This window comes from Podarcis raffonei, chromosome 14, assembly GCF_027172205.1.
Source record: "Podarcis raffonei isolate rPodRaf1 chromosome 14, rPodRaf1.pri, whole genome shotgun sequence".
Lineage (NCBI taxonomy): Eukaryota > Metazoa > Chordata > Lepidosauria > Squamata > Lacertidae > Podarcis > Podarcis raffonei.
The window spans coordinates 8,709,978-8,725,510 of NC_070615.1; the positions used below are offsets into that span (position 1 = coordinate 8,709,978).

General features: G+C 46.3%; 1 protein-coding gene across 1 annotated transcript in view; it reads right to left on the reverse strand.

Moving 5' to 3' along the window:
• Window positions 1-3,362: 3,362 nt before the first annotated feature.
• INSYN1 (inhibitory synaptic factor 1) overlaps window positions 3,363-15,533 on the reverse strand; it is a 132,564-nt gene continuing 120,393 nt past the window's right edge. Inside the window, exon 3 of the mRNA XM_053364835.1 lies at window positions 3,363-5,554. Within this exon, the coding sequence (XP_053220810.1) occupies window positions 4,886-5,554 (669 nt within the window). The 3' untranslated portion in view covers window positions 3,363-4,885. The remainder of the gene's footprint in view (window positions 5,555-15,533) is intronic.

Here is a 15,533-nt window from a genome sequence, read left to right on the forward strand (position 1 = left end):
CGGCAAGCCGTAGGCTCTGTGGTTTAACCCACAGTGCCACCAGTGTCCTGTGTCATAGACCAGCATAAAAGAGTGGGTGGCTCTATAGTCCTGGCCTTGGTCATCTCATTGCTTGGAAGGCATCTCCCAAGCTTTATTTGCTCACATGGCCCAATCTGATAGAGAGGAGATGGAAGAGAAGCTGAAACATAAATCTCCTTTGTGCAAATGGCCCGATTATGGAATAATCAGGAACCCTGTTCTGTATGTGTGTGGAAGTGCCTAAAGTCTGGGCTGCAGTTTGTTGTTGGAAGCTGCCAATATACCCAAATGCTTCTTCTCCATCTCACTCACTCAAGCACAAAACAGGAGTCATTATGGAAGGTCTGAAGAGAAACCCTTATGGATCAGGCTGAAGAACCACCTGCATCCACCTCTACTACGGAGACATGCAGCTCCTGCATCCTGCCTCTACTACAGAGACGGGGAACCTGTGAACCTCCAAATGTACCTCATCCCTGGTCTGTTATGTTCATAACAAGCAAGTGACCAAGGCAATGGGCCTTTCTTGCTGTTAACAACTGGAATTCGGCATATAGCCATCAAGGCAAGTAGCCATTGATAACCTTGTCCTCAATTAATTTTCCTAATCCCTACATCTAGGAATGTATCCTGTTCTCATCGTGGCCAACCAGATGTCAGCCTGAGCACCCACAGCATTCTGCTCACTTGATAGCTCCATTGATAGCTTTGGTCATTTGTCTAATATTTTATAGCTATCCAAGCTTGTGACCTAAGTCTTGCTGAAGTGAGTTCCACAGTTTAGTTATGTGCTGTGTGAAGAAGTAGAATAATAATAGGATTGCAGAATTAGAAAATATCCTTCGGGTCATCTAGTCCAACCTCCTACAATGCAGGAACTATATTCTTTTGTCTGCCCTGAATTTTTCAAAATTCAACTGCACTGGAAGGTCCTGAATTCTAGCATTAAGAGACATGCAGCAGTCTGTGTAAGCTTCCAGCGCTTTAAAATTAGTTTAACAGCCCAGAATCACTCCCCACAGCCTCAAATCAATCCCTGCATACCAAAGCCTGCCAAGAAACATTGCTGTATTTTAATTTTATTTCACTTTTTTTTAAAAGCGAAGTTGTCTCACGTGTTCCCTCACTCTCTTGTTTGTAATGGTTCCATTTCCTCTCTCTCTCCCCCCTTCCTTCTCCCCAATTTGTTAGGGTTAGCAAAAAACATTGAAGCCACTTTTAAAAAATAAAATCAGTATGTGGATTAAAAATAGAAGGAAAATGCACTTTAATAAGCAAGCTGGTCCCCAACTGGATGGCTGAAGATTTTTGTGTGTTTATTTTATTTTTGAGGCGAAACCACAAACCACTGCAACAAATACAATGGTCCTTTCTTTCTCCTGGGACAAGGGATGGAAAGTGCTCAATGCTTATTAGTGGAACGAAGGCTTTGCTTCTTACAATAATTGGGTTTATGCCACGGGGGTGATGTGACACTCGTCAATTCTGCACTCTATGAGGCTGATCCTTTCTTAATGCAGCATAATCACCATCAGCTGACCTTTTAGGGACCATGACTGTTCTTCTGAAAGCTCCAGCCCATGCTGAGATTATTGTTCAGTGCTGTCCAAAAAATGGTCATTAAGCCATGTGATGGGGGAGAGGTCAGCCCTTCACCCAAGGAGGAACCTTACCAATGGTCCCATAACAGGACTGGCATGAATGCATAGGAATGAACTGCATGGGGTGAGTGCCTGGGCTGGAAGAGGGACTCTGGACAGAAACACCAGCCTTCTAAGTGCAGTGCCTAGTAGATGGGCAGATAGAATCAGCACAATGGAATCATTAGACTCAGGCTAGGATGACAGGAGAGACCTGGGTTTAACTGCATTTTGTACATTCTCCAGACATTGTGTCTTGGGGAATGTGCATCTCAGGAGAAGGTACAGAAGGAAGTTGAGCTACACGCATTCCCCAAAGCCTTTTGGAGATGACATATATTGACCAGGAAATGTGCACATTCTCAATGAAATGTGAGCAGGGTTGGCCCACAAACGAGGAAAGGTGAGGCAGTTGCCTGAGGGAGCAGGTTCAAGACAGCTGGGATGGGGGGCACACCTGGCCTTCAAGAAGCATGCTGCTCACTGCCTCCTCCTCCTCCTCCCCTGCTGCATGCCAACTGCTGTGTACCCACTGCTGCCAGCTCTTGTCTGGCCTCCTACCCTGCCACCCTGGGCGGGTGGGCGGTGGGCATGCAATGGAAGAGGAGAAGCGTCGGCTGAGGACAAGGAGGCAGCAGCACGTGGGGTTACATTTTCTGTCTCCTGACAAAACATTTTGAGCCGGCCCTGGGAATGGGCAATGTCTACAATATCAGCTTCTTATGCCCATTAACTGGTCAACTTACCTGTATCAGCATCTATCAGGTGTCAAAGGCCAGGGTAAAGATTTGCACCTTTGGCACATGGTGAAAGCTGTATGACAAAAATTGTAGGTGCATCTCTGAGGGGGGGGGGATTTTCACAATTTGGGGGATGCCTCAGAAAAAGGCCTCTATTCCCTGCACTTCAGAGGGAAGTGGAATCGTACTGATCTTTACACATGAGAAGCTCTGCAGGGAAGGAGGCAGTCTTTATTTATTACATTGATATCCCAGCTTTTTCTCCAAGGAGCTCAAGGTGATGTACGCAGGGGGTTTTTTCTTTTAAAAAAATGTTTAGGGGTACTCAAGAAAACCACCATTTTATAGTTCGGGGAAAATAAATGCAGTAAATGGACAAAAGTACAAAGATTCACAAAATGTTTAGGGGTGTGCGTACTCTTGCATCCCCCCAGAAAAAAAGCACTGGGTGTACGGGGTTCTCCCCCTCCTCATTTTTCCCCCTGCGACAACCCTGTGAGGTAGGTTAGGTTGCGAGGCAAGGGCTGGTCCAAGAGTCACTCAGTGAGTTTCATGGCTGACTGGGGATCCTGGGTTTTAGTCTCCTGGGTCCTGGTCCAACACTCTAACCACTGCACCACACTGACTTTAAGTTGTTTATGGCTTTAAATACTAACACAAGCATATTGAATTGGCAAACAGTTTTCAAATGGGTTATACAGTCATACCTTGGGTTGAATACACTTCAGGTTGAGCGCTTTCGGGTTGCGCTCCACGGTGACCCAGAAGTAATGGAACGCGTTACTTCTGGGTTTAGCCTCTCCTGCACACGCAGATGGTCAAAATGACGTCACATGCATGTGCGGAAGCAGCAAATCGCGACTCGTGCATGCGCAGACATGCAGTCGCTGGTTGCATTCGCTTCAGGATGCAAACGGGGCTCTGGAACGGATCCCATTCGCATCCTGAGGTACTGCTGCACAAACTTTAAATGAAAGCTTGGCCAACAGCCAATAATCTGGCCATTGCATTTTGGACCAGCTGAAGTTTCTGAGTTGTCTTCAAGGGCAGCCCTGCCCAGAGAGCACGTTGCAGCAAAATAGTGTGAAGGTCACAGGGCGACCTTGGGCCACCTGCAACCCCTCAGCTTAAATTACCTCACAGGCTTGGTGTGAAGATAAAATGTGCAATGGAGGTGGGGTAAGGAAAGCTATTTAAAGAGGAGTGGAAAAATTTTGTCGAATATTTTGAAAACAATTGTGTATAGTTGGAAATGTTGGCAGCATTAAAGTTAAATTCTGCAGAATGATATATATTGAAGTAACGTAAGATAGGGAAATAGAATCGGATGGATATAGCAAAATATGCAGGAATGGTGGATAAGTTAAATGAACCTTGGAAGAGGAGGAAGGGAAGTTGATGGATATATGGTATAACAGAAGATGTTCAAATTGAAGTGTAAAATTCAAAAAGTTAATAAAAATTTAAAAACGCAAAGGAAAGCCAAGCCCTTTGGTGGAATGGATGGGGAGAGGAATATGAAAAAGAAGAAAAAAATTGCATGCACTTTCTCATTATCTTCCTGGCTTTCCAAGATGATAGTGGAGCAAGCTAGCCAAAATGTGGGCTGTGGAGTCTGAGAGGGCTTCCTTTAGCATTTATAGTGGAAGAAACTCACAAACCTGTAAGTTGAGAGAGTCTTAGGATGTGTACATGCCATACATTAAAAGCACAGATGGTATGCAACTGCACTTTGCTCAGACTAGACCTGATTTCAGTGGTTCTACTCTGAGTAAAACTTTGTTGAATATCTATATCAATAGCTTCCCCCATATCATCCTGGGAATTGCAGTTTGTTGAGCTATGTGAGGGGTAAACTGCAGTTCCCAAGATCCTGAGCAGAAAGCCATGTACCTTCAATGTACAGTTTGTATGCAGCCTTAATATCAACAGATGCTGGAGGATTCACAAGGCAGGTCAGAGCAACAGAGTCATCAGCTTGTCGTGGCTTCACATTGTATGAAAACAGGGAGCCTAAATTCCTTCCATATCACCTGCCCATCACCAGCTTTCTCCAGCCTCTTGAGATCAGACTTGTTTCCCAAGATCTTTTGGGAGAGAGTGCTTGCCAATCACTCTGTCCAGAGAAACCTGGCTGATCTTCTGGGGCATATTTTCGGAGCTCTTTCAAGAAAGCCAAAAAGCACCTGCATCCTAAAAAGAGGTGTATGTGTGTGTGTGTGTGTTTGTGTTTGATATTTGTGTATAAGCACCACACATTTACTGAGCTGCAAAAAAGGGGAGCCATTCAATAAATAAAACAGATCTTTTTTTTCAAAAAAATCCCTGAGTCTCAACATTAATGGTTAGGTAGTTCACGATGATATCCTGCCACCATATTTTTTTTTGTAATCATATCATTATCATTTATTGACTTAAATATATAGAGAGATTTATATATATCTGCAGCTTTCCCCTCTCCCCAAAACCCTGCCCAGCTGGTGCTCAGTTCTTGCTTTTCGCTTTCTGTTTCCCCGAGACGTAGGGCAGCACCGTTTGCGTGCTTTTGTCTGACACCGTTTGGGTGCTGCTGTTCCGTGTTAGCTTCCGCTGCTGAGCGCTACTCAGGTGAGGCGACCGCCGCAGTGCTGCCTTGACGGCGGGCGCCGCCTTGAGTGTCATCTCGCTCAGCTCCTCGGGAGGGTCCTCGGGAGGTGGGACATTGTCTGCTTCCTCGTCGTCGTCGCAACACAGGGCGTGATAGAGGACTTTGTCACTGAACCGCACTCGTTCCCGTGTCCCAGGTGTCCTCTGGTGCTGGGCTTTGTGGCTTAGAGCAGAGCTGAAGGCCTCCTCGCTGGAAGAGTCTGGGGTCTCCACCCGGGGTCCATTGGGGGTCAGCACCCCGCCATTCATCAGCCGGTAGTCAGGCTGGCGCCCTTGTTGCTGCTCTGAGCCGTCGCCCGAATCGGATGGGGTGGAGGCTTCCAGGAAGGAGCAGAACTCCCAGCTGTCGGAGAGGATATCTGAGGTCATGAAATCGAGGTGCCCGAGGTCAAACATCCCACCTCCCTTCTCGCTGCTGGATGTGCTGCTCACGGTGGCTGTGGTCCAGTCGTCCGGCTCCAGTTCAAACTCAAAGTCCGCAGTCAGCTTGTCAATCTGGCTCACCACCTTGGGGAGAAAGAGAGGGAGAGGGGTTAGGAAGCGGCTGCCAGGAGATTGGGTCACCACCGCCAGCTTCTTCAGCATTTCGAGGCCCTAATTCCATTGACTGATTTTTATTTTTGTTAACATCTTTATTGAAAGTTCAAAAAGTGCACAGCTATAGGTGCACTAAACATAGGTAAAGGTAAAGGGACCCCTGACTATTAGGTCCAGTTGCGGACGACTCTGGGGTTGCGGCACTCATCTTGCTTTATTGGCCGAGGGAGCCGGCGTACAGCTTCCGGGTCATGTGGCCAGCATGACTAAGCCGCTTCTGGCAAACCAGAGCAGTGCAGGGAAACGCCGTTTACCTTCCCACCGGAGTGGTACCTATTTATCTACTTGTACTTTGATGTGCTTTCGAACTGCTAGGTTGGCAGGAGCAGGGACTGAGCAACGGGAGCTCACCCCGTCGCGGGGATTCGAACCGCGACCTTCTGATCGGCAATTCCTAGGCTCTGTGGTTTAACCGACAGCGCCAACCATGTCCCTGCACTAAACATGGTGAGACGTAAATAAAAGAGAGAAAAAGAAAAACAGAACCCGTGTAGAAGGAAAAATAAAAGGGGTGGGCTGGGGGACCCAAAACTGTATACTTTACAAGGTTATTGTTGTACTTCACCAGATCTTAACCCAGTGCTTTTTAGGGAGGGGATGCAGGGGTAGAAATACTCCTAAACATTTTGTGAATCTACATTTGGCCTCATTGAGGGGCAGTATTTCAATATGAGTCGGAAAATGAGAGTACCCCTAAATACCTTTTTAGAAAAAAAGCACTGTCTTAACCTATTACAGTATTTGTAAGAAGGTTATTTGGAATCCATTGTCATAATTCCATTGACTGATTGATTCCCAAAAGTATTTACATAGCATCGTAACATAAATTGATTGGTTAGTTGCATTTATAATCCCACCTTTTTCACTGGGACAGTCTGAAACAGAAGAGGCCATGCAAAGCGCTGATTAACTGGGAGCCCGTCTGCACTATATATTTAAAGCAGTATCGTACCACTTTAAACTGCCACTGCTTCCTTAAACAGCCCCATGAGAACTGTAGGTCTACAATACCCGGAGTGGTTTAACAATCAATGTCTCTTCCCAGGGAATTCTGGGAACTGTAGCTCTGGGATGGGAACGGTGTGTGTGTGTGTCTCATAACAACTCCCAGTATCCTCTTAACAGGCTATACTTCCCAAGTTGCCTGGGGGTGTGTGTGCCCCAACTGTTTTAAGTGGGATGATACTTCTTTAAATGCATAGTGAGGGTGGGGCCTGGGTTTCTGTGACATCGGGAAGAGCCCTGCTCATAAGTTAGACAATTTGCCCATCTAACTCAATGTTATTCGCAAGGAGCAGAGGTAGATCTTCAGGGTTTGAGATGGCGCTCTCTCCCAGCTCCCCTTAGGGAAGCCAGGGATAGAATCTTGATGATTTCTCATGCAAAGCATGAGTTCTGCTGCTGAGTTCTGCTCCTTTCTTTTCTCTCCCTGGGGCAGACAAGAGACAAACAACTGGAGGTTTGTTTTGTTGTTGCTGTTTTTTTTAAAGAAAAGGTGCTGTGACTTTTTAAAATAAAAAAAGGTATAATAGTACAAATAGCATTTTCAATCAACCTGAAAAGACAAACAGCTCATCAGAAGCATGGGAGAGAGAGGGAGAAATGAAAAGCAGGAAGGGATAACCTTTAGCAGTGGAAGGTATGTCTGGCAACTGAAGAGGAAAGGCTGAGCTTATTATGGTTTAGTTCAGGGGTCAGCAAACTTTTTCAGCAGGGGGCCGGTCCACTGTCCCTCAGACCTTGTGAGGGTCTGGACTATATTTTGGAGAGAGAAAAATGAACCAGTTCCTATGCCCCACAAATAACCCAGAGATGCATTTTAAATAAAAGTGCACATTCTACTCATGCAAAAACATGCTGATTCCTGGACTGTCCGTGGGCCAGATTGAGAAGGCGATTGGGCCGCATCTGGCCCCCGAGTCTTAGTTTGCCTACTCATGGTTTAGTTATTAAATTTCTATACTGCCCACCATCCCAGGATCACAGGATGGTTTACAATATAAAAGCACAAAAAATCAAAACAAATAAAAAGATATACCCACCACACTATAAAAGGTCGTAAATTGTTTAATTAGCTAAAGGCCTGGGAGAGGAGGATTATTTCTTTATTTTGCCAGGCAGCTGAAGATCTGTAATGATGGTGCCATGTGAGCCTCTTTGGGAAGAGCATTCCATTCTGTCCCCTCCTTTGGGCCAGACTTTAAAACCCTAGACTAACCAGAAGAGCTCTGCTGGACACCACAATGAGGATGCAATGGAGGTGGCAAAGTATGCCTTCTTTGCCACCTTCACTCCTAACATGAATTGGGCAGATGGTATGTTGGGACAGCCCCATGGGCAGGGTAACAAGGCAGTGGTGTAGCGTGGGTTGTCAGGGCCCGGGGCCAGGCAGAGTGGGGTGGGGAGGGAAATGGAGGGAGTACACAAGTGCGTTCACCTCCTAAGGTCACCCAGGTGATCTCAGCCACAGAAATAAGAAAAGAAGAATCGTTCCATTGTCTGGAGAGGTCACTTTCTGGTTTGTATGGATAAGCTATTTTCAACGGAGTCCAGCAATGGAAGGGTGCAGCTGTGTTAAGGCAGCACCGAGTGTTGAAATTTTGGAGCCCTGTGCCTGCCCCCCCCATGCTATGCAACTGCAGTAAGGTGGGCAGTAAATCAGCAGAATCTCTAACCTGTCTCAATTGTCCACAGATAGCTTTCCAGGCCATGTGACTAGCATGACTAAACTGCTTCTGGCACAACAGAACACCATGATGGAAACCAGAGCGCATGGAAATGCCATTTACCTTCCCTCCGCAGCGGTACCTATTTATCTACTTGCACTGGCGTGCTTTCGAACTACTAGGTTGGCAGGAGCTGGGACAGAGCAATGGGAGCTCACCCCATTGCAGGGATTTGAACCGCCAACCTTCTGATCGGCAAGCCCAAGAGGCTCAGTGGTTTAGACCACAGCGCTACCCGCGTCCCTACAAGATGGATGGATCCACAGTCTGACTCTGTATAAAGGCAGCTTTCTGTATTCCTACATACAGTGAGACAACTCATGCTGGCTCTTGATTTTATGTATATCTACCCACACTCTGAGAATGATGAAATATCTTATTGCTTGTACCTACCGGTACTTTCCTCAATGTGGGTTTGTGTATTCCAACGATTTATTTTTTACATGCTTTGTCCCTGTGTGTGTTATCAGGCACCACCTACTCTGGGGAATTAATATCCCACGTGCAATTCTTTGAGATGCTTCTAATTGCATAGATCTGTCGTGTTACAAGCAGGCGTAACTTGGTGGTTGGTTGTTGTTGTTTTTCGGTATTCTATACCAGTGTGATATTATCACGCCTCCAACATGGGTGTTGTACCATTCCTGCTATTTACAATGTTCAGGCAGTGAGTGTTGTTACTTATGTAGCCAAAACAGCACCACCCACGCACAAGAGGAAGGGATCTTCTGACTCCAGGGAATCCCTAAATATGGAGATTCCCTATGCAATTGATGTAGCTGTCTTATTAGGATTTTTCAAAGCATAGAGAACCTCAAGATTTAGAGAGGAGGAGACAGTATTTGGAGGAGAATGCTACAAGGATGAGCGATCCACATTAAGGCGAGGTATAGACTGTCCCTCAGTGTTGTATTTCAAGCTAGCATGATATTACAATGCCAGCGATATGGGTCAGTGCCCATCAATAGCCCTTTCCTCCACGAATTTGACCAGTCTTCAAGCCACCTGTCTTTTAATGCCATCAGTCCTGCAGGAGCGAGTTCCATAGTTTATCTATGCACTGAGTGACGTACTTTCGTTGATCCGTCCTCAATCTTCCAACATTCAGCTTCTTGGATGTCCCTGAATTCTAGTGTCATGAAAACAGGAGAAAAAACTTTTCTCCATCAACTTTCTCCATGTCATGCATAATTGTATAAATGTCTATCATGCTGCCTCATACTTGCCTTTTCTGTGCACTAAAAAGTGCCTAAGCACACCACTGCGCTCCTTGTTGGAGCTCATAAAATACTGCTGTTACTGCCATTTAATTACCACAGAACCAGACATTGATAACAACCAGTTGAAAGAAACAAGTTCCTGCCTCAAAACTCGCAACCTAACGAAGGCCACACAATTAAAATACCGTTTAGGCGGCAAAGTTCCATACATCAGCATTCCTCAGTGCTGGTCAACGTGATCAATGTTCTCCATGGTATATGGCAGCCTTCCCCAACTTGGTGCCCTCCAGATATTTTGGACTACAACTTCCGCTAGCCCTAAGGCAGTTGTAATCCAAAACATCTGGCTGATGCCCGGCTGGGAAACGCAGGCGTATATCATGGAGAACTTCAATTGGATTTCCAACCAAGCATGCAAGCGACTCTTGGAGCATCAGTAAAGCAACTGCCGTTTCCCTTCCCTTCCTCACCCCACCATAAACATTACACTTATGCAAACCACCACCATGACCACCACAAGTCAGTAGCCCTTGGGGTGGCTTCTGGTTGCATTCCTTCAAATGCCCAGTAGATGGGGATGCTTATCTGCCAAGCCAAGCAGAGCTGATCACTTCTGGGAGAGGAATAAGGCTTTTAACAATTGCCTCAAGTATACCCTGAGCAAATGCCATTTGACTGTGAGTAATTCCTTTTTGAGCATCCTCATATCCCCCCCCCCAAGGAAGATCGTGAGCATGCATGCAGTCCGAGAGTCATGTTCAATGCTTTTCACATTGCAGCAAAGCCACAGGCTGCAACTGCCCCAGGGGGGATTGCCATGAAATAGCAGAGGGGCAAGTCTGACATGCTCTGGAAGATGCAACGGATGAATGCAATGGTTAAGCACTTGGTCAGCTTTTGTCAACCTGGTGTCTCATCTGGGTTGTAGACCCATTGAGATTAATGCACATAAGTAACTTGGGTCTATCCAATCCAGTGGGTCTGCTGTGAGCAAAAGTTAGCTGAATACAACCCCATATGGACCTGGAGGACCCAGAAAGCTGTTTGCGCCAGCTGGCAAAGGAGAAGAGGGAAGGGAGCGCCCAGCAAATCTATCTGCAGGTCTCTGCCTAACAGCCTAATGGATCTTGGAGCCCGTGAGCTTCCTCAGGACTGGGAAGGGGAAAGAAACACTGGTTGTGGCTCATTGGCACTCTCTTTATCTTTCCAGTATGCTTTTTGTTCTGTTGCTGCTGTGGACGAGCGGAGAGAGATTCCTGCATTGCAGGGGGTTGGACTATGTTTGTGGGCAATGATCCTGCCACTCTACTTGGGTTGAGAGCCTGGATTGGTTGGAGAGTAAGGGGGAGGTGAAAGGAGTTAAGTTACCCAAAAGCCAAGGCGTGAGAATCTGCTGGCATGGAGAAAGGCCCTCTTTGGGTTAGAGACATAGAGGGAGGCAGTGGGCTGCCATATGTGCGGAAAGACCTGTTTGAATGTCTCGTTTGGTTCCCCCCAGGCATTCGGTTAAACTTGAAATATTAATTTTTGCTATTGTGGTTTTGCTTCTTTCCCTTACGGCAGAATTGCTATTTATGTTATTTTGTAATTTTTGTCTCTTGTTTTTCTCTGTTTATTTGCATTACTCTTTAACCTGCTCTGCGACTGAAAACATTCAACGAATAACAGGCTATAAATATTGTACAGTAAATAAGTCAATAACAATAATAAAAATGTGTTTTAGACAACGGCTCTCATCTGCCCCAGCCATCACAGCCAGTGGGGGCTGATGGGAATTGTAGTCCAAACCTATGGAGGGGCTGTGAGAGTTTTTTGGGGAGGGTGTCAGTCTGTATGATGTCTGAGTCCCTTCTAATCCCTGGGATCCCGGATCCAGCAAGGGTTAAAACTCTAATGGAGGAACCGTTTGTTGAACTAGTGGGGTAGTTTCTTTGTGAGTTAATGGTCCTAAAGACTATAATGAAAGACAGAAGGGTAGGCCCCCTCCCTCACCTGGCAGGTAAAGGTAAAGGGACCCCTGACCATTAGGTCCTGTCATGACCGACTCTGGGCTTGCGGCGCTCATCTCGCTTTATTGGCCGAGGGAGCCGGCTTACAGCTTCCGGGTCATGTGGCCAGCATCACTAAGCTACTTCTGGCGAACCAGAGCAGCGCATGGAAACGCCGTTTACCTTCCTGCCCGAGCGGTACCTATTTATCCACTTGCACTTTGTGCTTTCAAACTGCTAGGTTGGCAGGAGCAGGGACTGAGCAATGGGAGCTCACCCCGTCTCAGGGATTTGAACCATCGACCTTCTGATGAGCAAGTCCTAGGCTTAGTGGTTTAAACCACAGCGCCACCCGTGTCACTAGGCTCAGGTTGTATATATGTGTAAATAAACCGTATACAGTGGTACCTCGGGTTAAGAACTTAATTCGCTCTAGAGGTCTGTTCTTAACCTGAAACTATTCTTAACCTGAGGTACCACTTTAGCTAATGGGGCCTCCTGCTGATGCTGCGCTGCTGACGCTTGATTTCTGTTCTCATCCTGAAGCAAAGTTCTTACCCCGAGGTAATACTTCTGGGTTAGCGGAGTCCGTAACCTGAAGCATCTGTAACCCGAGGTACCACTGTATCCTAAAGATACCAAGTCTCCACTGTCCCTCATTCCAAGGAAACCAAACCCTGAAGAAGTGGCTGGAATCCCTAGAATCTTGCGGTGCTTGGAGATTGGGGTGCTTTGGTAACAGAGGGCACCAGGCTGGCAAAGACTAAACTTAGCTATTCATGAAAGCACTTGATACATTTTGAGACAACAGAAGAAGAAATGCATCAGGACATTAATAGCTTTCAACAGACAGTGACTGGCTCCCAATAGTTCATTTCTTTGATTTTTGCTTTTAAAAAGTGTGTATTGCTTACAAGATGAAAAAGAGGAGCGCAGTAGATGAAATTTATGCAGGGTTCCCCCCCCCCCGCTTGCTCTTATGCAGAGGGTATGGTTATGCAATTAATTGAACATGCAATCAGGGGGAATTTAAATCAAATAACGTTCCCAGTCAGAGCACATTATAGGCCTCATATGAAGAGTTAGCACGCAAAGCTCTGACAAGGTGGAGGTTGAAAGCTTCCTGGAGGAGAGGGCTGGCGTGAGAGAGAAGGGAAACACCTGAGAGACTTCAGCCTATGTTCTGAGCTTGCGATTGTTCCCTCTCAGGTATTTATGGGAGCCACCGCTCAGAGGTGCAAGAAGTCTTGATCACGAATCAGCCGAGGAATCTCTGTTGACCCTACGCTGTGATGCACTCTGGTTCTGGTTGGGTGTGGCAGTTGTTGTATACCTGACGTAATGGCATGCGAGTTGTGCATTTTAAACTATGAAGCGTTATTGTCTTGTTCACATTCATTATTGTAGATTGTGCACCCTTTGCGGAAGAATTCTTAATTTGATTATGTGCAGCACAGTGTACACTGATACGTAAATAAATTCACTGAATGGCGGTTTTGTGTTGCTTGCCATGAATACCAACCTTCCTCTTGCAAGTTTTGTTTGCCCTTTCCCCCGCCCCTCCCTATGGGATGGCATTAACTATGCCAGCTCCAGGGCACCAGCACTAGGGGAAGGGTTGTAGCTTAGCAACAGACCAACTTCCTTGCATGCACAAGGTCCCAGTTCAATCCCCACCATCTTCAAGTATGCCTAGGAAATATTGGACATTTGAGAACACCAACAACAACAATCATGAAGCACAATGCAGATGAAACACAATGCAAATTGTGGGTGGGTTGGGGGAGTCATCAGTTACTTGGATGACTTGAAAGAGGTTTAGAGACATTCATAGATGATGAGGCTATCAACCAGATGGACCTTTCTTCTGACCCAACAGGACACCGGACTGCACATGACAGACTGTGCCACCAGTAAATGCATGGGTACCATAGGATATAGTCAGTGTGATAGCTATCTTGAAGATCCACAGCTTAGTGGTAGAGAATCTGCTTTGCATGTTGAAAGTCTCAGGTTCAAAGCCCAGGTAGACATGAGAGAGACCCCATCTGAAACCCTGGAGAGCTGCTGGCTGTCATTGTAGACCAGGCATAGGCAAACTCTGCCCTCCAGATGTTTTGGGACTACAACTCCCATCATCCCTGACCACTGGTCCTGTTAGCTAGGGATGATGGGAGTTGTAGTCCCAAAACATTTGGAGGGCCGAGTTTGCCTATGCCTGTTGTAGACAATACTGAACTAAAAGGCCCAAGGATATGACTCAGCACGAGGCAACTTCCTATGTATGTCCCATGAAAGGTCACACAAATATTCCAGCCCCGTCTATTTGCTTCCTCTTGTAATCATTATGCATTATGTTTTCATTATACACATCCATCACTGGTCAGTGCTGACACTGCACTCAAGGAGAGCGAGTCTGAAGTTCATCCGTGTAGTTGTAGCATTGCTCTCCTGCACCGGGCAGTTCAGACGCTCAAGGAGAAAGTGACTAGGAAACTACAGGGCAATTAGCTATCCCTCAGCCATCACTTCTAGTTTGCAATCGTGGGAGATTTAGGGACTTGTTTGGCATGAGGCTGAATCTTCTGAACACCCTGGCAAGCTAATAACCAGCCAAGGGTGATTGCTTGTCCTCCATGGATCTGACTAATCCTCTTTGAAAAGTCAATTATCCTATTGGCCTTCATAAGATGCCACTGAGCGTCCCAGGTAGAGAGGTGTGTGTGCATGTGTGTCTCTGTGCTTGCGCAATATGAAATGCAGTGACAGTAACTTAAAAGTGTCTTGTTAAATCAACTGCCTGTACATTTCACTGAGTCCCTTTTAGATCTACTTTTATGGCAGAAAGCAAATATACTAGCTCCCCGTTCCTGGTAACAGCACCATTAATTATCTTATTGTATCTTCAGTCGGTGTACTTCTTTGACTTGTAAGCTCTCTTAGTTCTTCATTTTACAAGAATACTCTCTTTTCAGGTCTTACATGTCCATAATGTTCATTCTAGCCATTTATAAAGCACACGTGCTTCTCTCAATGTACATATTCTTTTGAAAGCTGCCCTTTCTCCTATGTACGAGTTACATTAAGTTTGCCCATTTCTGCCAGTTCCAGCATCTTCATTAGCTATTCCCATACAGTGAGGAATTTATTTGTCCATTTATATGTCTGCCTATCTGTCTTTCTGTCATTAATTCTGTTGTTTCATATTAGGGATTTTAGCCCATTTGAAATCTCCACCCCAATCCAATTAATTAACATGGGATTTCAGCTGTGTTCAAACTTCCATCTACTGTGCACTCCACTGCTTTTCCAAGGCTGGACTTTTAATCTGTGTTTAGATGATGTTCTCTAAAATGCATATGCACCCTATACATAACTTTGCCATAAAATACCACTGCTGGATGTGTTCTTTCTCAAGCCAGCTTCATGCCGATCAGAGTCCTTAAGGTGTTCCTAATTCATCTCCAGCCAAGGTGTGAAGACATCCCTGCCCCATCAATGCTGCTTGGTGTGTACACAGACAGCAGTGAATCTGAGACTAATGAAGCCGTGCTGATGTGAGCAGCTTGGGGTGTATTTGTGTGTTGAGTGAGAAGAGCCATGAAATGCACCAGGGGAGAACTTCACTGTGGTCTACAGTTAAAGTGAGCACACCCTTAATTTGCACCCTGTGATTTGCACCATTATATCTACGCTTTACGGGACGCACGTGGCGCTGTGGGTAAAAGCCTCAGCGCCTAGGGCTTGCCGATCGAAAGATTGGCGGTTCGAATCCCCGCGGCGGGGTGCGCTCCCGCTGCTCGGTCCCAGCGCCTGCCAACCTAGCAGTTCGAAAGCACCCCCGGGTGCAAGTAGATAAATAGGGACCGCTTACTAGCGGGAAGGTAAACGGCGTTTCCGTGTGCTGCGCTGGCTCGCCAGATGCAGCTTTGTCACGCTGGCCACGTGACCCGGA